A 21,394-nucleotide genomic window follows, 5' to 3' on the forward strand; every position below is an offset into this window, starting at 1 on the left:
ACCTTAGTCATCACTTCGAACACTCCTACGCCCTCAGGTTTGGATCATGTCAGATTGATTTTGGTGTCGTTAACTATGATTTGCTTATAATAACTCTTCTTTCAATTTTAGTTTAACTTCCAATTTAATGTCGGAGAAACGAGGACAACAGACTCTTCCTAGCTGAGTTTAACTTTCAATTTAGTATCGAAGAACCAAGGAATTCAACGGATAACACTACATAAACTACATATAAAATCGAAGAACCGAGGAATTCAACGGATAACACTACATAAACTACATATAAAACCAAAGATAGTATTTTACTCAGATAAAACCAAAGATTCATCGGAACCGTCTGATTGAAGTGGAGGTTAATTTACGAAAGAATTATACAAAATTATCAAACACGACCGCTAAGTGCACTTTCACCAATAAGTGGAGGGTTAATTACGGGAAGATCATACGAAATTATCAGACACGACTTATTCTAACACCGCTAAATGCACTTGCACGGGTAAGTTCCTGCTCCAAAGTTGACACGATTATAAAATGGTCATTTAGTTGACGTGTCAAACTAACTAAACGCAAACGCACACCAAGACATGACCATGTCGTTAGTTGACTTGTGTGCTCTTTATAGAGGGCAGGTAACTCTGATTGCCTCCGCTTCTCACCCACACACCCACCCGACGTTTCTGGGCAATAAAGTGCCCGAAGCGACACCAGCAAATGGACGAGCTCTCTATCTATCTATCTATCTAATAGGGGGAGGCTGAAACGAACACGAACGTCATCGGCGGCCACCACCACTATGGTCAACCAAGGCAGCAAACAACCGGCCACAGAGGCTGTTCACAATACATAAGATTACGGAAACTTACTTTTATAGGTCGCCAGGTTGAAGCTCAGTTAAAATGAAATCCTGTCTAACGGTATAGTCCATCACGCCCCTAATCTGTTATAGCCGCCTCTTTGTCGCACCTGTCAGTGCAGGAAGAAAACTCAGATTATGTCAGACAAATCCATTTATACAATTAATCACCTATTATGCAATTTGGCAGCAACAGTAAAGAGACAGTCGCATGGAGTTGAAACATCAAGATCATATAAAATGCAATGTGTTCCCATGACCATAACATTATATATTTGTGAAAAGCACAGTGTATCAGCAACCCCATCAAGGACTGTCACAAGCAACACAAGCAAGGCAAGGCAGCTGGAATTGGAATTTCCAAGTAGAAATTTTCAGTTCCGGGCAAACGGATATGGTTGACAGCCTCAGATCTTTCCATAGTCCTTTTTCGAATGGGATGTCGGTAGGGTCGTCGCCATGGAATGTCCAACCCTTCCTCCTGTAGTCCAACCAGCCAACAAAAAAAAAAAAAAGTTAATCGTCAATAGGAAAATCCAAATCAGAAGCAACTAAGAGGCACTGACATACAAAAGGGTACAAAAATGTCAGTAATAAAAGCTGTTTTCTAGCCATATCGATTAAAAATACATGTAAATTTCATTTCTAGTGATATCCTATTGATGTCACCCGGACGAGGCAAAGAAAAACAGATCACACTGATTTAACATCAACATGGGCATATATAGCTAGTTGCTCCCAGTTTACAAGAATGGGAGATGAGATTCAAAGTGAACCATACAAAGAGGATGTACGTTGGACAACTTGATCGAATAATAAACTACGTCCTACTGTAATTAACATGCGCTAATGGTTACAATCCATAAATAATCCAACTCGCAATCGCTTCAATGACCAAAGTGTATCTAATTGTCAGGACTCTGTACAACTAAAATAATGCTCACTCTCAGACATGACATTAAAAAAAATTTTATAAGAGGCTTGGTTCATCCAAAAACTAAAGAACTCAACCATGTAGCCTACTGTCACATAAATCTTAAATGTGAAAACCCATATGTTATACAAAATATACAATTTTTAAACTAATATATATTTGCTAACAACTTTGCCAGCTGCAAAATTGTCATAATTCATTGCCTTATAGTAAATTAGTAAAAGATTAAGAAAAAGAAAAGGTCACTCATCTTTTTGTGACTATTTTCTCCAGAACATGACAATGCCCCATCATCTCAGAAAGATGCATATACCTGGTACAGTTCAAAGGATGACAATCCATAGGCTTGACTGATGAAACAAAGATTGCCCTCTTCATGTAGACACCATCCTCATATGGATTGGCTATATGTAGCAAAATTTAAGATCAAGAAAGCTCCCGAAATTCTTTCCCAACATTAGGCAAAAGAGGATGGTCAAAGAAGCTTACCTTTTTGTTTTTAGTGATCAAGAAGCAACTCCTATAATTACTCTAGCCATGGTAAGAGTCTAGAAAGAAAATAATTACAAACAATTATAAAAAGCAATATTACAATGAAGGGTACACCCTGGGTACTGGTGGAACATCTAAAATTAGTTGCATTCATGCAAATACTGGCCATGTGTAAGATATGCATGAAAAGCCATGATGACTATATATGAAATAACCATCGTAATTTGTAATCTCTAACTCTACTGTATTGATTAGAGGAGATGATTTTCTTGTAAGTTCCACACCGGACTTAAATCAAGGTTTATATAGACTTCCCAGGTGGCGATCAAAGGCTATAAGCTTCAAACATGGTTTTTTACTATCAAATAACAAAGCCAATGTAGTATAGACTTAGATGTGAAATATTATGTACCAAATGATGCGATGATAAATTTATACCTTACATTAGAAAATAATAGTGGTGTAAAGCAGGTCAGTATACATGCTTGAAGTTTTTGCCACCAAGATTATGGAATTCAAAACCCCTAACCAACTTCCATTAAGGTGCCTGAAGTTAATTGCTTACTCTGTATTATTTTCCTTCTATTAGACATGAAAATTTTCTTCTCATTTCATAGTGGATTAAAATTCATGAAGCATATGGGATCAGCTGCCTTGTTGAGAGTTCATCCACAGCAGAGGTCAGCAGTGATACAGTCTAACAGCTTGAAAATGCCAAAGGTGATATAACCAACAGACTGAAAATGCCAGTGTATTCTAAGTTAGTGTCACCTTTCCACCCTCCAAGAACAAAACATGGATCAAGTGTGGCAGCCTACCAACCAGATCCAATTTGGCTAGGTTTTGGTTGAAAGCAGATTCAGGCATTCCTTGCCATACTATGATTTTGTCAAGTTGGGCTAGATCATCAAGAAACTTTAATTAGACACTCGCTTTGATCCTTACCTACAATAGTACCGACTTTTCTATATATAACCTCCTTTCTTTGTGTACCAATTCTTTTATATCTAATACTATCAATCTTCCCACACTTCTTTGATACCTGCTTAGTTCATGTAAACAAATTGTGTTAATTCTCCTAATCATCATATCTAGTCCCTTCTCTGAAAGTGTTCCTATATCCAATTTGCTAGCGTGATCCTACAGTCAACAATATCCCACACCAATATATTGTTGCAGATATCTGCATGTTACATTTCCTATCTTCAGAAACAACAGAAGTATCCTGCTGCACTTTGAATGGCCAATTCTTCAAAGAAACCAACTGAGATGTATAGCAAATTGCACAAGAAGTTTCATTTATAAACAAGCAACATCAGAAAGCAAGAAACCAGTGGCAATGGTATCAACTTGATAAAAGAGGAAAACTTTAGACTAAGCTGTATGATTACCCCATGGCATACTATTGCTAAACATAGCATTTGCAGAAGAATGAGAATCTGCTCTGTTGTAATTTGAATAAGCTGGCTGGCCATATTGATGACTTCTTTCACCATGCATAGTTGAATTCATGTAATTGTACCTATGAACAGATTGCTGGCCAAAACGGCTTGGAAAGTTTTGCAAGAATTGAGGTGGACGACCATTCCCACCTCGTATTTCATGGGAAGTAGAAGGGTAATTCTCAGCAAATGAATATGTCTGACGAAGACCATCTGTTCTGTAATCAAACAGGAAAAGACAGAAATGTATTCCATTTCATTGAGGAGAAAAATTAAAAGCAGATGGTGGAGAATATAAAACTATGATTATACCTAACAATTCATACCAACCATCAAATTACAAAAATAAGATACAGGTGCACTCTGACACAAGTGGCACATTGCACAGGATAGTGTTGTCGCACCCTTATGCAATGACACCAAATAATCAAATACATAATAAAATATGCACTAGTAGCATCTTAAGATTTAACATTTTTTCACTCCCCTAAGTCACCAGTAACTTTGCCACCAATTTTTCTACAAAGTGTAGCACAAATGATAAAATGACATGAAACTTGAGATAGACCACTAGATGACAAATCTGAATCACATTATATTTTCAACATTTTTTAATTTTCAAACTTCCAGGACACTAATCCATGCTAGGACAAGTGTCAAAATGGTTTGAATCATATCAAATGAAAAATGTTGATGGCTTACCTAAACCATGGGTTTTAGTAAACCAAAAATCAATGAGAATAGGTCCATTTCTGTATCTTAATTGGGGTTTCTATTCCTGCAATATTGAATTTGTAGAAGCATGGGAATGAAAATAAGATAGAACAAAGAACCAATAACGAAAATGTGTGCTAGTGAGCAAGTCTCAATCTCATCAAATTGTTTTGTAATTGGCTAAAGGCAGGAACTCATTACTCGGTGCCAGACGTTACAACAGATTTATTGAACGGGGATAATAGAAGGAAAACTAGAGTATACGTGGAAAAGAATATCTTCCTCCTAAAAAATCAAGAGCCATACAAGAAAAAAATCTGCCACTTAAAAATTAAGTTCATAACTTAGCAACTTCTTCCAAACAATAAATATTTTCTTCATAGATCTAAAATTTTAAATAATTTTACACATGAAATTGACTAGCCAAGATTCAATTACACTAGAGTCAGGCAGTGTCTACAAAGAACCAACATAAACCATTGCTAGGTGATGAGGCAACTTCAATCATGGACATGGTTTATCTGCATCTGAGCATCCCTACATGCAGTGACCAGTGACTAATACATATTTTGGTGCAGAGAAGTGTGGGAGCCACATGTGATGCTACTAGATAAAGCCAGGGAGCACGACCGTGTCAGGCATGACATGATGCAGTAGGGGTGGTACTGTGTGGCACATGTTGCCCTACTGAACTGCAAAAATCATCTGAATCCTTGCTTAATAATCAGAGATATTAAATTCAAGATACTAATCTTTCCAATTAAAATATCCTTAACTCCAAAAATGCATATAGATGACAACCAAGGGAAATAGATGGTGTTCATACCTTTGATTTGATGATAAGAATTTTGTGCTTGGATAAGCTTGGTTATGGGCATATCTGCCAATTCCACTAGTTAGTACGGCCTCATCTGATGGGTCAGTAAGACGTACACAATTTGCAAATTCTGAATTCAGGGAGCTGACTTCTGCATTATCCTCTTGCAAAAGGGATTCATCACTGGAAAAAAAGAAAAGGGACATTGAAGTATATGAAATTAAAAGAAAAACATGCATAGGTTAACTGGATATGACAACATGCCAAGATTATTATAAACAAAGCAGACATAACTGAACAACAAGGCAATCTATTGACACGATGTTTGACATAAATACAAAAAATTGTTTGAAATGTATATATATAGAAGTTTGTAAAGTTAAACTTGTCCAGAAACATAAAATGAAACATAATATAATCAAGTTTATGAATAATATGGGTATGTTACAAATTCAGTCATACTAAAAGAACACCGACTATGCATTTTAACAAAAGAAGCCAGGAGACAGTCTTTAACTTAAAGAAAACAGTTTCTACAGAAAATAAAATAAGTAGGATTCTCTAAATCCTCAAAGATGAACTATCCAATTCTTGTACTCAGCAGCTGGTAACCATCTTGTCATAATGATTTTTCTTCTAAAGGTTCAGTGATACTATTATCTTCTAGTAAATTTTTTGTCATTTTTCTTCCATGCAACTTGCACATGTATTGAACCAAAGCTTACAAGCCAATGAGGAGGGTTAAGGAAGCAAATGCTCAAGTTCTGGAATGCACTGTAAGTAGGCAATACAAAACAGGCATCCAGGTTGCAACTTACCTATAATTGGGATCCCAATCTGCAGGATCAGGCAGCGATGAACTGCCTTCTGGTTTATCACATGGAACTTCCAAGCTGTGTGAAGAGACCACAAAGGAATTTTGAGCTTGAGGGGCTGGATAACTCTTCTGAGTGGCTGAATTGAGGCTCGAAGACAAGCCATTCCCTCCACCCATCTGTTGCCACCAGTTAGAATGACTGGAAGATGAAATTGCAGAATGAGGAGAACCACCGTGTCCTCGGAACTGAGCATCAGGTTGGCTACAACTCATGCCATCACCACAAAATCCTGGTCCATGATCGGCACTTCCATAAGGCTGCATGCAGATTGTTGGGTAGCCCCAAGTTCTTTTATTGTACTGGCCAACCGCAGCTGCTTTACCCAAAGAGATACCACGAACACTGCCTCTCACAGGAGAAGTTGGACCATACTTTCCAGGAGAAGCAGATGAAATCTGCATCTGTGAGTTTGGAGGAGTGAATTGTGAGGGACTGGCTCCGAGAGACATTGGTCCCAGACCTCCGTAAGGACTAACACCAAACCCAGTTCCATGAGACAGCTGAGATCTATGTCTAGCATCTGGACTAGATCCAAGGAATGGTCCGCCAACTTGCACATGCATATTGAATCCACATGGACCTACCGGTGAATTATAGGCATGCACACTGTTAATGTCACCATAGCTTCCATAACTGCTCCCAAGACCTGTATTATCATTATAGCTACCATGGCTCCCCAAGCTGCCATAGCTACTGCCATAAGACATGGGTACCTTGTGAAAGTGAGGGCTATTGAGTGGTAAATACTTGTTAACGCTCGAAACCTAAAAAGTGAAAAAATTGCAAGCTCAGACAGGACATCAAATGAAAACAAACAAATAGCATTCACAAATGACAAAATGGTTTTACAATGACCTGGGGTGAAAGACCAGCAGCCAGCCAATGACCACCTCCTGGATTGTGGTCTACTGTTACAGTATGAATGACAGGCTAAAAAAAAGAAAGCAAGGTATTAAGCTCAGTATCTGACAGTCAATTCCTGTAAAATGTCTCACATATATTTAGTAGCATGGAGAAGCTAGAAGCATCAGAGACTCATCACTAAGTTCCTAAAGATTAGTTACCATAGTCACATAGATAAACAGGTGAACATACTAAAAAGTGCTAATAAAACTCTAGCATCAAATTAATAGAGTACAAGCATCAGATCATGCAAGACTTTTATAAAGGAAAGCTAGGTGGCTTAACTTAAATATGCAGGGACCTCAACGAATGTAGATATCGTAAGGTTCTAAAAGAGTTCACTTACAATTCTTGGAGACTCAGGGGGAGGCTTATAAGGACATCTGAATGGTTCTCCAGTGACAAATGGGTGACCTGAAGCCTGAGGATGAGCATATAATATACATAATTGCATCAAATTGGAGTAGATAATTTAACTCTATAAGCTAAATGGCATAAGCAAATTAAATTTAGATTAAGAACCTGTAAGGGAGACCACCGTTTTCCCGGATCAAATTCAACAAGGCCCCTCAAAAAATCAACCAACGCCAAGCGAGTTAAACTTTCTGCAGAAAAGTTACTTATTTAGATAAAAGAAGATAATGCTATTCGGCATTTGCAAAAACTCTATGCAGTAATATAAATTGTGAAATTAAAAAAAAATCAAACCTCTTATGATTTCTTCCTCTGGCAAGTTTTTTCTGTAAGGGTAGTTGGCGATGATATCTTCCAGCTTTACATGATTAAAGTAGTTTTTTCCTATTGATGGCCTTTTTGATTCTCTCTTTAGAGATATCAGGAGACAAAAAGAAAGCATGAGAATAGAAAAGAAACACAACATTATTTATTATAAAATTTCCATAACTCACTGCTTCAAATTCCTCCTCAGTTAAAACTCGGTAAGCACTAGTAACTTCCTCGGATGTCTCTTCATGCTCCAAACGATAAATACTTCCAACATGCTTAAAAAACTTGCTGGTATTTTTTGCATCCCTAAGCAAATTATCAGGTGGTTGCCCACTGTGGAGATAGCAAAATACCAAATACACCATTAGCAACTTGAGGTCTTGAGATGATTTCAGCTATCAAACAAAAAACTACACAAAGAACAATTGCATATAAAGTTAAATGAATGTCTAACACCAATTTGTTACATCCTTTTTCAGATGTTCCCTATCTACAACAATCTTCAACATAGGTGATGATAGAGCTAAATGGCTGGGAGAAATCAGATTAAGAATGAGGAAAGATAATTAAAATACCTAAAATAGAAAAGAATTTTGAACCAAGAACTCATTCAATTTAATCTGAAGACTGAAAGAAACTAAACACAAAACTAAACCTGACACACTCAACTTAAACCTTAGCTGCCTTACGTTGGATCATCAATGCACAAGACATGAGGTTTGATGTTGTTACCAGTTCCAACGTGAGAACAATGACTCATCAAGTGTCATGACAACCCACATCCAATATAAGGAACATGCTGATGTACACATGAACCTGTCAGCCTAATTTTATATTCTCAATCCATCCAGTATATACTTCAACCACCAAACTCAAAACTTAACTTGACAGAGTGTCATATTAGAATAATCAACTCAATTCTGTTCCGCACTTCAATAATCAAATTAATAAGACGAATTTAGGAGGATAATAACAAGGCAAACTTGTTATAAGATCCTGCAAATTTGGCAATAACTTGTTATGACTTCCTATGAAGATAACAACCAGTAGTCCATATAAACCAAATATGAATTTAATCAGCTAATACATATGTGGGCTTGTTACTCGGTCTAAAAAGAATTGCCATTTGAAATCTAAGTGTAGTAAGTCATTTTACTAATATGATTCATAATATATTCAAATTCCTCTCTATCATCACAATCATGAATCATGCACCACCGCCACAATAAATGAAAAAACAACAGTTGTCAAGATATTCTTATAACAGTGTGAAAATGTATTCAACATTGCGAAGAGTCCTACTGCTTAGCTACTAGATGCTTTAAACAAAGAACTTATAAGACCTACCCCAGTATCTGTATCATCCGCTTCAGTAGATCATATTCGGAAGCTCCAGGAAATAAAGGCAATCCTAGAAACAGTTCAGCAACAATACATCCGAACGACCACATATCAATCGAGCTTGTATATCTGACAGAAATGTTAAGCATGATACTTTTTACACAATGATTACAAGCAATTAACCAAGATGATATTGATGAAGAGCCACATACACTTTGCCAAATAGAATTCTACTGCCACCTACATATATCATGAATAATCCACAGAAGAATAACACTCACAATCTGGTATCATCACTCAATAAGAAAATTAAGCTCAATATTGTGATGCAAAAGGAACAAGGAGAAAACCGAAATGCAAGATCAAACAATTTTTTCCCAAAAATGAAAGAATAGTAACCAAATTAAGTAGTATGCCAGAAAGGATACGGATAACCCAGAAGAACTTCCGGAGACCTGTAGTAACGACTCTGCAATACACAGGAACAAGCCTTGCATGATAAGCACACATATACAGTACTTTTTATATCTGTAACTCTTCAGATAGAAAATTGCATGTAAGACTCTGATGAGGTAGCAAGAGCACCTGAATATATGAGTACACTGTCCGACCCTCCATACAGGCTGATCCAAAATCAATAACCTTTATTTCTGTTGGCTTCACACTATGGAATTCAAGAATTAAGAATCAAGGTTCAACAAACAAATAAAATCCAAAAAAATCCTGCCCTGGTGTTACAATTAGCAGCTCACCTTGTAGATATAAGTATGTTTTCTGGCTTCATGTCACAGTGTATTATGCCAGCATCTTTCATGACAACCAATGCGCGCAAAATCTAAGGATTGACATAAAAGTGCATGAATCAATAATGAGAAATGAATTTTATAAACCGAAGCTGGAAATGTTTGTACACTTGACTTGAAATCAGCTCACCTGTTTTGAGAACATCTGCACAATGTTTAATGATAAACCTTTGAAGTGGTTCATTTTAATTAGCTCATACCTACAGAGATGATAAGTGTATATCAGATTCATAAACATAGCAAAATCATTCATCATTAACACCAAAATTTGTTTGCTGTATATATATATATATATATATATATATATATATATATATATATATATATATATATATATATATATATATATATATATATATATATATATATCAGAGACAGCTTACAGGTTTGAGCCAAGCATTTCAAAGGATATGCACAGGTGTCGCTGAAATACAAAATAATCAAGGATGCGGACAATGTGATGTTTATCATCAGGATCAAACTTCTGATTCAACTGCATGGAGCAATATAAAGAAGCATAGTGATTATGACTTTCCATGCACAAACTCAATATGCACACACCTACTGCCCCTCATATTATTTACCATGTGCAGAATAGAGACCTCAACCACTGCCTGCCGATAATAAGCAGGCTGGTTTTTTATTATCTTCACAGCAACATAATTGTTGGTCTCCCAATCCCAGCATTTGGCAACCTGTCCAAAGGTCCCTTGGCCAAGCATATCCTTGACAGTATACCTAAAATCCAGAAAGAAAACTATAACCAAGTTTATGAAAAAATCATTTGATAATGCATTACTTTAGATATCAACAAACTAACTGGAATGCAATCATAGTGAAGGCATTAATTGCAAACTCATTGCTTGTTGAATGTCAAACTCCAAGAACGGTTCAAAATTTAGGGATTCAATTGATGAGCTAGAATTTGCACAAAGTATAGTCCCTCCTTTCAAGTAATATTCAAAGCACCCAAACACTCATACGTCTTCATATTCTGAAAAGTAATTCCTTAATCAGATTCACTTTTGGACTAATTAATCCCCTATACAAGTCAGTTTCACAAAAAAGAACCTTGATCTTAAATTTCTTTTAGGTCTTAGGATCGACCATGTTATGAAGCACTTTCTATAAGTGATTATTTATAGTACAATATCGATATTCAAAGTAAAAAACAGATAGCTGGTGTTTTTCTTTTCACTATTCTTACAGCAATAAAAAATCTATCGTTCAGATTTGTGGAACACTACAACTACAAGTCGTACCTGCTGAAACCCCAAACATAACCAGAGTTGTTCAGGGCCTTCATGGTTTTAACATCAGAGAACCACAAAAACATCTTATGAGTGTATATCAAGAAGCAAAGTTTTAATTAATAAAAGAACCTAACCAAAAATGCTATAAAATCATAGTGGAGCCAAACCTTCGTTTTCTCTCTAAATTGACCAACTCAAAGTTCACATGTAAGATAAGATCTGAATTTGCATTATCGTAGCCATCATTCAGCACTCCGATTGAAGGATTTGTTAGGAAGCGCTTTGGATTCACTGCCTCTGAATATTTAAATGTGGGATTACAGATTTGATAAGTTTCAACTAGGCCCTTGGTCAGTCTTGTCACCAGCTGCATAAGCAAATTTGCTATCAGTACTTAAAAGTTCAAACATTGATATTTGTTAGAAAGAACCATAATCAACAGCTTGCACCAACATGGTTGTAAATGATGGGAAAGGTATGATAATTCAGTAGTTACAAGATGAGGGTGAGAAACAACAGTTAACTGTAAAAACTCATAAATTCACAAAATAGCTATTCATAATATGACCACACTTGCATCATATAAAATAACATAAATGAGGAAATTATGGTTGCATTCAGTAAAGTGAACATAATGATAACAATATAGACAGTTAGAAGAACAAGAGCAGCCACAGAAACAACTTGAATCATATGAGATAGCTCAGAGTTACCCATACATGGGGACTCTAGATACGAAGGTCCAAGGTTCAGGACATATTGTGCAGGCACTTAACAAGCATGTAGAAGTGTGCTGCACAATTGTGACATTGTCAAAAATCACTTGCGTCCATAATTGGAGGCACAGCATACTGCAGGATGGGCTGGCATTACCCAGTGCTCCATGGCAGCAACCAGCCAAAACATCTTTGGCAACTAGCACCTCCTTCCTTGCATATTACTCTGTTAAAGTTAAGATCACCTTGTAGGTAATTGCTAAGTTCAGTCTAGTGTACAACACAGATCACTACCACCCAACCATTTCTACAACCATTGTATTAATGACATTCAACTCTTAAAGCACAACAATTAAAGCAAAATTGCATTATTAGCTTCCAACTATTGCCAATCCTTTAAAATTAGTTCTCAAATTCTAGCCTATGAAGCATGAATATGAATGCTTATATTACAGACTAGATACAATACAGATATGCTGACATGACAAATCTCATGAAAGTAAGATATGACACAACATGAGCAGGACAACTTGTGCACGTATATTTTTTTTATATCATTATAATTGCATACTTTGTATAACATGGGTAATTTATGATTATCATATATGAAACTTAAAAGATTTGTCAGAGGTGTTCAAACAAAATATATAAACATTATAAGTACGTCAAACTTCCAAATTATACATACATATACCCAGAATCTGTTGTTTCATATATATATATATATAACACATAATGCAATAAACATAATAAAAATGTATTGAACAACTGGACATATGTTGGTATGTGTCCCAAATTGGCCCAGAACAAATTATGAAATGTTACTGATTCACGAGATATAGCCAACTACCAATAGCTGCCTAAACCGTGCCACACAACAACATATTTATCATAATTTGGAAATAGTTCACCTTTTTTGCTTCTAGGCTGGACTTAGCTTTCCTAATTTTGTTTTGTGTCCTGGTATTTGAAGCAGAGTTATTAAGAAAATAAGGGAAGATTTACTCACAATCTCATCACCAAAAACATAAGCTCTTCCCCCTTTCCCATCTTAATGGAAAATATGGTCTAGTTCATTAAGTAGATCATTTTTAAACTGCCCAGACACCAAAGACAAGGTTCTTTGGGGTCTTTAAATGGATGCCTAATGTCCTTAGCTATCTGTATAGCCATCAAACAAGTCACATTTCCTTGCAGCAGGAACCGTTTTATCACTTGCCACAAACTTTGGAAGTCCAACAATACTCATCAGATAATGATAGAGATTTCTTACAAGACATGGTTATCACATGCCACAACAATAGATAAATAGCTAATTTTAATAAGGCCATTATTTGATAAATGCATAGTTCAATCTGATTAAAGCAGCCTAGACACATGCATGGAAATGTCAGAAAGCTTATCTTAGCATAGAAAACCACTTCAAAGATTGAGAAAACAAGAGTCACAATTGAAAAAAAAAGCCAAAAAAAAAGCAACCTAACTTATGTTTTCACTGCTTAGGTTTTCGTCAAGTTTTCCATTATAGCAGATCTTCTTAGTGCTCATGGTATGTTAACAAGCGTGTTGCTCACCATGTTTAATTGCTTGAAGTCAATGTCATTAGGGTCAAATGGTCTTATTTAACCATGATGCTATTATGGACAGGATATGTAACAGGGTCGTATGCATTAACTACTAGAACCAAGGTACAGCAGAACAGTAGTAGTACATTTCATGTTTCTTTCTCCCACATTGTAAAATTAACTGGTCTCTTACGATCGACAATCTCTTGAAATGCACATGATTCTCCTGTCAATCAATGTAACCGATATATGCCTTTATTCTTACAAAACCTAAGATTAGTAATTGAAAAGCAAGAACTTCAAGGGTCAATCTAAATTGTACAAACAAGTTATTGTATTAAACACTCAGTAAACAGCACCACACCAGGTTGAATCATTTCTGATGGGAATGGATTGTTTATCTTTGATATAAATGCTGATACATTGCATTTAGTTGAAGTTAAATAAGGGTTTGTTTTAGGATCTGTTTTCATATAGGAGAAATCTCTCATATGCCTTTCTTCATGATGCAAATCTACCAGTATGGAAAGAAAGCATTGTTTCATATTGGTTTTGTTAAAAGAAGACATGGAAGAAATATTTGTTCTCAGTTTTAGGTATTATGGCAAAAAGCTAAACGAAGGTTATCGACAGTGGAAAGAAGTACAGGTCTCTTGACGATCACCCGAAGTGTGGTGCTGCTGCTGCTGCCGCTGCCGCTGCTGGATTGCGTTGAGCTCGCCGTAGAAGACTGGGAAGGAGAGACATACGGGCGGAATGCTTTCGGAAGCGGATTCCACGATGAGCTGGAGGGGGGCGGCTCATCACGAGATCCATCCTCCACCACCACCACCACCTTGCTGGCATCAACCTCCGCCATAGCCCCCGACCGACCAGCCCTACTACACCATCAGCACACGCGGCGCCACCCGACCTAAATCTACCACGCCGAAGCGCCGCCGAGATCCTGGATCGTGTCAGCTGTTCCCCGACTCAAACCCACTAGTCGCCGAATCCCTCCGGACGATTCCAGTCCCATCACCTCAATTCCGACGACGCATCGGGCCGGAGGAGGAGGCGCCGGCAATGACCGGATCGGGAGCTCAAAGGCGTGCAGAAATTATTCCGGAGCGGACGGGAAGATCGCAGCAACACGGAATCGAGGAGGGTTAGGGTTATCTATGGCGATGATATCAATAATTAATACAGAGGAGGAGAGGGTGGGCAACAACGAAATGGTAGAGGGGAGAGAGCGGAGGGGAGGGGAGGGGAGAAGAGTACAGAGAAGGAAACCTTCCTCCCCGGGATGAACGAGGACTGGATTTCGGAATTTTTACCCTTTTCGCCTTTTTCTATTGTTTTCCTTTCGAATAAAATAGAACTATTTAAGTTTCCTCCTCCGTTCTTCGCCTCGCTCGTCCATCGGTCTCTCGTGTACCGAGACTCAATAAATTGGCCACAATTTTATCCATTATCATTATATTGTTATATATGTGGCCGAACTAACCGTGGTTAACAATACCCGACGCGCCGGTGTCGTCGATGCTTGCTCCTCTGGGGTGGGCCCCCAACTTTGTCTAGTGGGAGAGAGAGGGTTGGAGCGGGAGCGGGTGCGGGCGGGGGAAGTACGCTTTCTCTTTTGTCTCTCCTTTTACCCCCCTTATCATCATCGTTATTATTGTATATTATTATTGTGGGATATTAGATGAACGGTGAGATGGACTTGCAATCGATCACCGGAGGACGGGATGATCTAAATCCTACGGTTGGCCGACTGTTTTGGACCGTTGGGACGTGGTCGTGCCTCCCGGCCTCCGCCGTGGGATCCCGTCCGTCAGCCTTCGTCGCTGGGTCCCACCGCCGACGCTAATAAGATAAGCTGGCGAACACGTGTCGGTCCCGAGCGCCCGTGTTTGGTTTCACGCAAGCGACGCGTACAGCGTGGACTACTGACCAATAGGTAAGCTTACCTTCCGCGCTCCGTTCCTCCTCTCTGTCACCGTTCATGACGTATGCAGTTCCAAATTTTGTTGGGAGGAAAGGAGAAAATTTCGAAACTAAAATAAAAAATCAAAGATCAATATATATATATATATATCATAAATTGAAGATCAATTATAAGATCTTGAATTATCTTTACTTCAATTCCAATAATCCAGAGAGAATTAAATTTAAAAAATTTAAAAATATCTAAAATATTCCTCATGTCTTATTCTTCCTTCATCAAAACTAAATAATGTATAAAATATTTATTAAAAAATAAAATCTTAATTATCAATATTTTTTACCTTCACAAATATTCTTCCTTATCTTCCTCGGACATCAATTTCGGAAATCCTAAAATAATCGATAATCCCAACTGTTAGTCAAAGGAAAGAAAAACCTTTTGATGAAAAATAAAAGCTGAAACAACAGCAAAATAGGTTCAGATGTGACAGTCACCGTTCGGTGATAAATTCAGTCGACGTATTTTGCTTGAGGATCCATCGCAACCCAGTCATAGGCACATTTAATGAACAAATATACAGAGCAAGCAAACACAGGAGCCATTACATGATCACATATTATAGTGCAGAGAAACAAGTAACACGTAAATATAAAGTAGGTAGAAAGGCCGGGCAGACGCATCATCGTTACAACGCATTTGTGTAAACACATGGCTAATCTCGAATATTGATTTGACTGGAATAGGACGCAGTGTGCATATTTTTGGAGTGACTGCCAGTTGGGCCTATCTATCTATTCCTATCATGTGTTCACTTGGAACTTATAATGAGATGATACCTGCTCACCGCTCATCTCTTGCTATATCAAGGAGTTGCACAGACTTCCCTTCCGTAGCACCAAGTTCGGCTTCTCAATGGGCTGGTTGGGACCACTGTGATTCTTTTGGCCTTGCCATCGAGAAAGTGCTCCTCTGAGGCCTTACCAATGTAGAAGCTGCTAAAACGGCCATCCACAGTGTTCATCTGGTCAATTAGAGACCGCTTTATATGACCAGGGGGTGTTTCTGCGATTCCAGCCAGATATACATTAGATGAGAAATCAAATTTGAGGTTGGCAATTGGAGTGGTGGGATTCTTCAAGTCATCCTCTTGAAAGATATCTCCTATCCTTGACAAGATACTGAATGCCAAACCTCCAAGAACCCTTGAATAGGCTTCGGTAATGGCATGTCCAACATCCTGCAACAAAAAGTTAAAAAGCATCAAGAACAAGGAGAACAGATCGTCTTCACATGGCTGATGCACGTCATACAACCCTAAACAAGGTTCATAAGCTTTTGTTGATCCTAACACAGTTATGATTGAAATGGAAATATCAAACTATGTTTCTTCTTGCAGGTATGTGTTAAATTTAACAATGTCAGGAAACAGATCCTTTTGCAAAAATTATTTGCGGAAGAAATGAAATTACCTTGTTGTGCTGGACCTTGGCGACATCAATAAACGATTGGGGGAGGTTAGGGAATCTGATTCTTAAAAGATGCAGAAGTGCTTCGGCCCTCTCCAAATTGACTACCCTCTTCTCAAGCTCTGATCCATTTTCTTTGACAAAAGACCATGGGTATCTTATTGGTGACTTTTTCATTGTTTCTTCAGTAATCCTCTGCTTCCAGGCAAAAACTGCACCTTCCAACTGGTTTACCATATCAAGAACACTGTGTTCAGTTTCCATGTTTAGAGAAAGCAAGACTTCCTCAACTGGAATTGATTCTGCAGCAATAGCATGGTAGATATCTACACCCAAGCTAGCCTTTCCTGACTGTTTGAAAAAGAAAAAAAAGAAGACAAAAATACAATAATAATGAAAAACAAATTACACTTTAATGTCTCCAGCAGTACACTAATTAGATTGGAAGCTTGCCTTTGGAAGAGCATCCTTGATGGCAGAGGGAATAGGCATTTGGACCAAGACCTGTTCATTTATGGATTTGGCAGCTTTCAGGATTTGATGGACAAATTTAGCCTGGAAACCAAGCTTTCTTCTTTGGGAAGGGGAGAGTCCAGACTCTGGAACCCGAGGAGCAGGAAGCCACCATTTCTTGCTCTTTGTACCATTGTGCAGGCTGGATCCATCATCTCTGCCACCTACTTCCGCGTACCAAAACTCCATGTCCACCATTGAATCTAACACTTCCTGGAAACAAGTCATTCTTCAATGGTGCACATGTAGCTTAATATACATACATGGAAAGAAGATTTTATAGAGAATTATAAGGCACAATTATATTTGCAATGCCCAATATGTAGCTAATCATCTAATCTTCATTAATTTATGTTAAAAAAATAGACATCAAGCATACAATGAGCATCGAGTCTAGTTTTCGAAGGGCAGGAAGTGTCACATGAACATCTGCACGAGCTTTTGGGGTCATTATCTGCAAAAGGTAGAGAGAAAATAAAATTTTGTCGATGTCAACATATAAATCTACATAATGTGTGTTTAGCCACCAAGAATGCACCTCTAGCATCCCACCATCAGTGCCATTCTGCTTTGCAGGAACCAGCTCAACCATGTAGTTGGTAGGGGAAAGCAACCAGTCCATTTCTCTGCGCCATCTGCTCTTTTTTCCTTCAGATAAGGGTTCCAATTTCCAAAGTTCCCCAAATATTGATGCTAAAACCGAAAGAAAAATCAGAACCAACAGATAATATCAAAGTACCCATTGCATGAAAATATTAGGCTTTTCTTATTCTGATAATGACCTAAAACTACTTGGCCAAGTCTGCATTAATGACCAAATAATTTTGGATAACATATACTTGACCTTGATATTCAATCGCTGGACACAACTTAACATAATCTATATCTTTAAAAATATTACAAAGATACTTCAGAAGATGATGTTCATCTAAGAAATACAACAGTTTTTGGACTGTCAGCAAACTTATAATTTCCCAATAGCATTTGGATCTAGAAAGTGGAGAAGTTGCTCTCCATGTATAAACTCAACAAGTCTCATGGATAATGATTATTATCTCACAACGAAATGTGAACTTAGCTTTATGGAGAAACTAGATAATTAGCATCTTAAAGGCAAATACGTAATATCTTCAAGCTCATTGTCTTTACACCACAAACCTAGATTTTTCTATCTTCCAGATTTCAAAAAGCTGGCACTAGAAAAAAATAGTTCTGATATGATGCAGCCTCATTAATTTTTAAGAAGCAAGTTGGATGTGTGACACTCCAACCACAGTGTAGGCCAGTAAACAAAAAAGACAAGCTCAACAATCTGCAGCCCATAAGCCAATAAACCGAGTTGCATAAGGTCCAAACTCCAAACAAATGTCTCATTTCATTTATTAAGTGAAATAACATCATTACCTGCAAGATTGGTAATGGCATGAGATAACCCAAGAGCAGTACTGATCCCTTTGGCCCCCCCTGAAACATCCTCACCAAGCAACAGCTTTGCAAACTTTTCCTTCATTACCTCAACATCTGAGACTTCCATTGAGTATGCGGCAGGTGCCTTTCCTTTAGTGCAGAAATGATGCAGGGTGTTAAGATTATCCAACTCATCTAGCAAGTGCTCCTGCTTGCTCGAGGGCAAGCACTGTGAAGAGAAGGAAGAGCCGAGGGCATCCTTGCTGGAGAAGCAACTTGAAGCATCCTCATCAGGGGAGTCAATGACTACAGATCCATTAGTTCCACTCGTTCCATCGCCAGCACTCTCATCGTCGTAGGTGCAGCTGTTGAGGATGCAGCTCTCAAGGCCATTATATGTCATCACTCCTGCAGAAACATTTGTTCATGGTTCTAATTTCATAGAGAAAATGGTTGATAGAGCTGCCTTGCAATTCAGAAAATAAGCAATCTACGGCATCATCTAGTACCAAAGATCTGAAGCTCTAAATGTTACCTAACAATTCAGGTAACACGTTTTCACACTTTTGCTTACTAGATGCAAAATCTAGTAAGCAAATCTTCAGATGCACTACCAGATTCGTGACATCAGGAGGATAAAGAGCCATTTATTATCTTTACAGTATGGTGACCTGAAAGATCATCTAGACGTCAGGAATAGTCTGGGCAACCGTAAACCAACATGGCTCATCACGTAACCTACGGGCAATTGGTGTGTACAGAAGACTCGTTTACCAGATGCCTACAAAGTGTAAGTGCAACTATGGTCCACAGCAACCTCAATTACCTAGCGACTTGAGGCCTACGGTAGACATGTCCCCCACATTTCCCTTGCGACGCACACCACCATCGTTCACGTGAACGGCCGCAAGAAAAGGAGGAAGACAGGAATCTCTCTCCACCAGTAGAATAACTGTTCCAACACCAGTTTGAATTCCCAAACCGAATTGACCAATCATGATCGGCCAGATAAGCTATGCTGGCTCTAAAATTCAAAGATTGGAAATGAATTCAAGCTTTAATTTGTAATCCAACGGGTGCCCCGCTCCCCTTCATGTCCGCTATTACTGACATGAATCCTTGCTTTAAATCATCTCAATAATTCAGTAAATGAATACTCCACATGACTGACACGTACGGGAGGAGCTACGCGTCGGACAGCCATTATCGGCACCGAACACGGTCGGATAAGCATATTGTATTACACTTGCTACGGTGCGACCACCCGGCGCTCCTCTCACCATCGGTGCACTGTTTTGCTCAGCAGTCTTGTCAATTAGAATGCAGTGATGGACCACTATCCCTCCCGTCCTTTTACCCAACAAAACCCCACAGGAGGAATGGGAAAACGACTTAGGGATCCACCGAAGGGCAAAAGCTAAATTGCAGAAAGTAAACTCGTAACCGGCGGAAGGTAAGAAGAAAGAAGAGAAACATACTGTTTTCCTTCTCCTCAAAATCAAGGCTGAAGTCTTTGGTACGGCGGCGACAGCAAGCTAATCTCTTCATGACTGATGAGCCGCCTGCACAAGAGAAATCAAAAATCCAAAGATTGAGTTTGCTGAAACCATAAGTAGTACAGATTAATTTCAGCTTCACTCTAAGGAAGGAAGAAAAAGGGATCCGGCGCTTGTTATTTTTTGCTCTGGGCTTTTGGGTAATCGTGCACCTGCCACTTTATTAAGTCATTAAGCTGCTGCCATCAATAGGTTTGACGTAATTGAAAAGCTGCCAATCGATTTGAAAGTAATCAAAAGCTGCAGATGGGGAATTTTGAATCTTAAAACCGATGATGATGCGAACTTTCGAAGACATGATAAAATCGAAAGCCGAAATGAAAGAATAACTAAATCAGGACTTGGCCTCATCGAATCGCCACCGTTTTCCTCCTTCGAAGAAGAGGAGGAAGAATGTGGAGTGTTCACTACTCGAATCCGTCTGGAGAACCCACAATGTCGAGAAAATAGCACAAGAGAGCGAACCTTCTTCTTCTTCTTCTTCTTCTTCTTCTTCTTCTTCTTCTTCTTCAAGCGGAGCAGGACGGAATGCTAATCGAGGACCTCGAAGGACGGCCAGATCTGCACCAAACAAGCGATGATGGAGCAAAGAAGGAACAGAACACAAAAGGGAAACAATACAGAAGACGATGGAGGGGGAGAAACAAGTCACCTGAGCTTGCCCCAGTCAGCGATGCATCTCCTTCGATGGAAAGTAGTTTTGTTCGGTTGCTTCCGTGTAGGAGGAGGGGCGACACCGTCGGCGGAGGAAAGGAGAAGTGGATAGAGGTTGTTTTCTCTCGGGGTTTGGAAGAATGAATGCCCCACTACCATCACCACCACCACCACCACCATCTCGTTTTCTCCATCTTCATTTTTCATTTGATTTATTGAATAAATTGATGTTTTAATTTATAGGTTGCAGCAGTACACAGCCTTCTCATTGGATCCTACGCCGTCCATCTTCACGTTTGCACCAACCTCAATGCTACTATATATTAAATATATAGCCGCGTAGGGAATTGGTTTGGCCTGACCGGACATAAGCCTTCGACAAATAAATAAAAACAAACCATGTTACACGAAAAAACCGAGGCTAGCTGGTGGCT

General features: G+C 38.5%; 2 protein-coding genes across 9 annotated transcripts; both read right to left on the reverse strand.

The window, feature by feature from the left end:
• Positions 1-1,065: 1,065 nt before the first annotated feature.
• Positions 1,066-14,862, reverse strand: LOC103970550 (dual specificity protein kinase YAK1 homolog). 5 transcript variants are annotated; one of them, XR_010481083.1, is made up of 20 exons: positions 14,084-14,861; positions 11,324-11,523; positions 10,488-10,641; positions 10,287-10,396; positions 10,034-10,103; positions 9,853-9,935; positions 9,686-9,764; positions 9,529-9,569; positions 9,107-9,229; positions 7,942-8,092; positions 7,742-7,856; positions 7,556-7,638; positions 7,380-7,454; positions 6,986-7,060; positions 6,071-6,894; positions 5,262-5,435; positions 3,671-3,939; positions 2,277-2,335; positions 2,101-2,191; positions 1,225-1,334 (listed from the first exon to the last, which is right to left on the reverse strand). XR_010481083.1 is itself a non-coding variant. In XM_065089372.1 (19 exons), the coding sequence occupies exons 1-19, from the start codon at positions 14,294-14,296 to the stop codon at positions 1,160-1,162; spliced, it is 3,087 nt and encodes a 1,028-aa protein (XP_064945444.1). In that variant the 5' UTR covers positions 14,297-14,862; the 3' UTR covers positions 1,066-1,159. The 5 variants fall into 5 exon arrangements, 4 of the variants coding, with proteins under 4 accessions (XP_064945444.1, XP_064945443.1, XP_009382635.2 ...); XM_065089372.1 differs by lacking the exon at positions 2,277-2,335 and having other exon boundaries at positions 1,066-1,334; positions 14,102-14,862; XM_065089371.1 differs by lacking the exon at positions 2,277-2,335 and having other exon boundaries at positions 1,066-1,334; positions 14,084-14,862.
• A 1,103-nt stretch (positions 14,863-15,965) lies between these two features.
• Positions 15,966-21,163, reverse strand: LOC135582101 (rop guanine nucleotide exchange factor 14-like). Of its 4 annotated transcripts, none has more exons than XM_065089376.1 (9): positions 20,959-21,163; positions 20,796-20,867; positions 20,229-20,312; positions 18,748-19,158; positions 17,882-18,036; positions 17,723-17,797; positions 17,284-17,556; positions 16,834-17,181; positions 15,966-16,601 (listed from the first exon to the last, which is right to left on the reverse strand). In XM_065089376.1, the coding sequence occupies exons 3-9, from the start codon at positions 20,296-20,298 to the stop codon at positions 16,227-16,229; spliced, it is 1,707 nt and encodes a 568-aa protein (XP_064945448.1). In that variant the 5' UTR covers positions 20,299-20,312; positions 20,796-20,867; positions 20,959-21,163; the 3' UTR covers positions 15,966-16,226. The 4 variants fall into 4 exon arrangements, with proteins under 4 accessions (XP_064945448.1, XP_064945447.1, XP_064945449.1 ...); XM_065089375.1 differs by having other exon boundaries at positions 20,772-20,867; XM_065089377.1 differs by lacking the exons at positions 20,796-20,867; positions 20,959-21,163 and adding an exon at positions 20,459-20,483.
• Between the last annotated feature and the right edge of the window lie 231 nt (positions 21,164-21,394).

This window comes from Musa acuminata, chromosome BXJ1-11, assembly GCF_036884655.1.
Source record: "Musa acuminata AAA Group cultivar baxijiao chromosome BXJ1-11, Cavendish_Baxijiao_AAA, whole genome shotgun sequence".
NCBI lineage: Eukaryota > Viridiplantae > Streptophyta > Magnoliopsida > Zingiberales > Musaceae > Musa > Musa acuminata.

Coding starts and splice junctions, on each gene's coding strand:
- LOC103970550 (XM_065089371.1), bottom strand. CDS start 14,296: ATGGCGGAGGTTGATGCCAGCAAGGTGGTGGTGGTGGTGGAGGATGGA. Junction 10,642..11,323: donor AATTTAGAGAGAAAACGAAG/GTTTGGCTCCAC, acceptor TCTGGATTTTAG/GTATACTGTCAAGGATATGC. Junction 10,104..10,286: donor GAAATGCTTGGCTCAAACCT/GTAAGCTGTCTC, acceptor TCATCTCTGTAG/GTATGAGCTAATTAAAATGA.
- LOC135582101 (XM_065089374.1), bottom strand. CDS start 19,397: ATGGCTCTTTATCCTCCTGATGTCACGAATCTGGTAGTGCATCTGAAG. Junction 18,037..18,747: donor TGCCATTACCAATCTTGCAG/GTAATGATGTTA, acceptor TTTCGGTTTTAG/CATCAATATTTGGGGAACTT. Junction 17,557..17,722: donor AACTAGACTCGATGCTCATT/GTATGCTTGATG, acceptor ACTTGTTTCCAG/GAAGTGTTAGATTCAATGGT.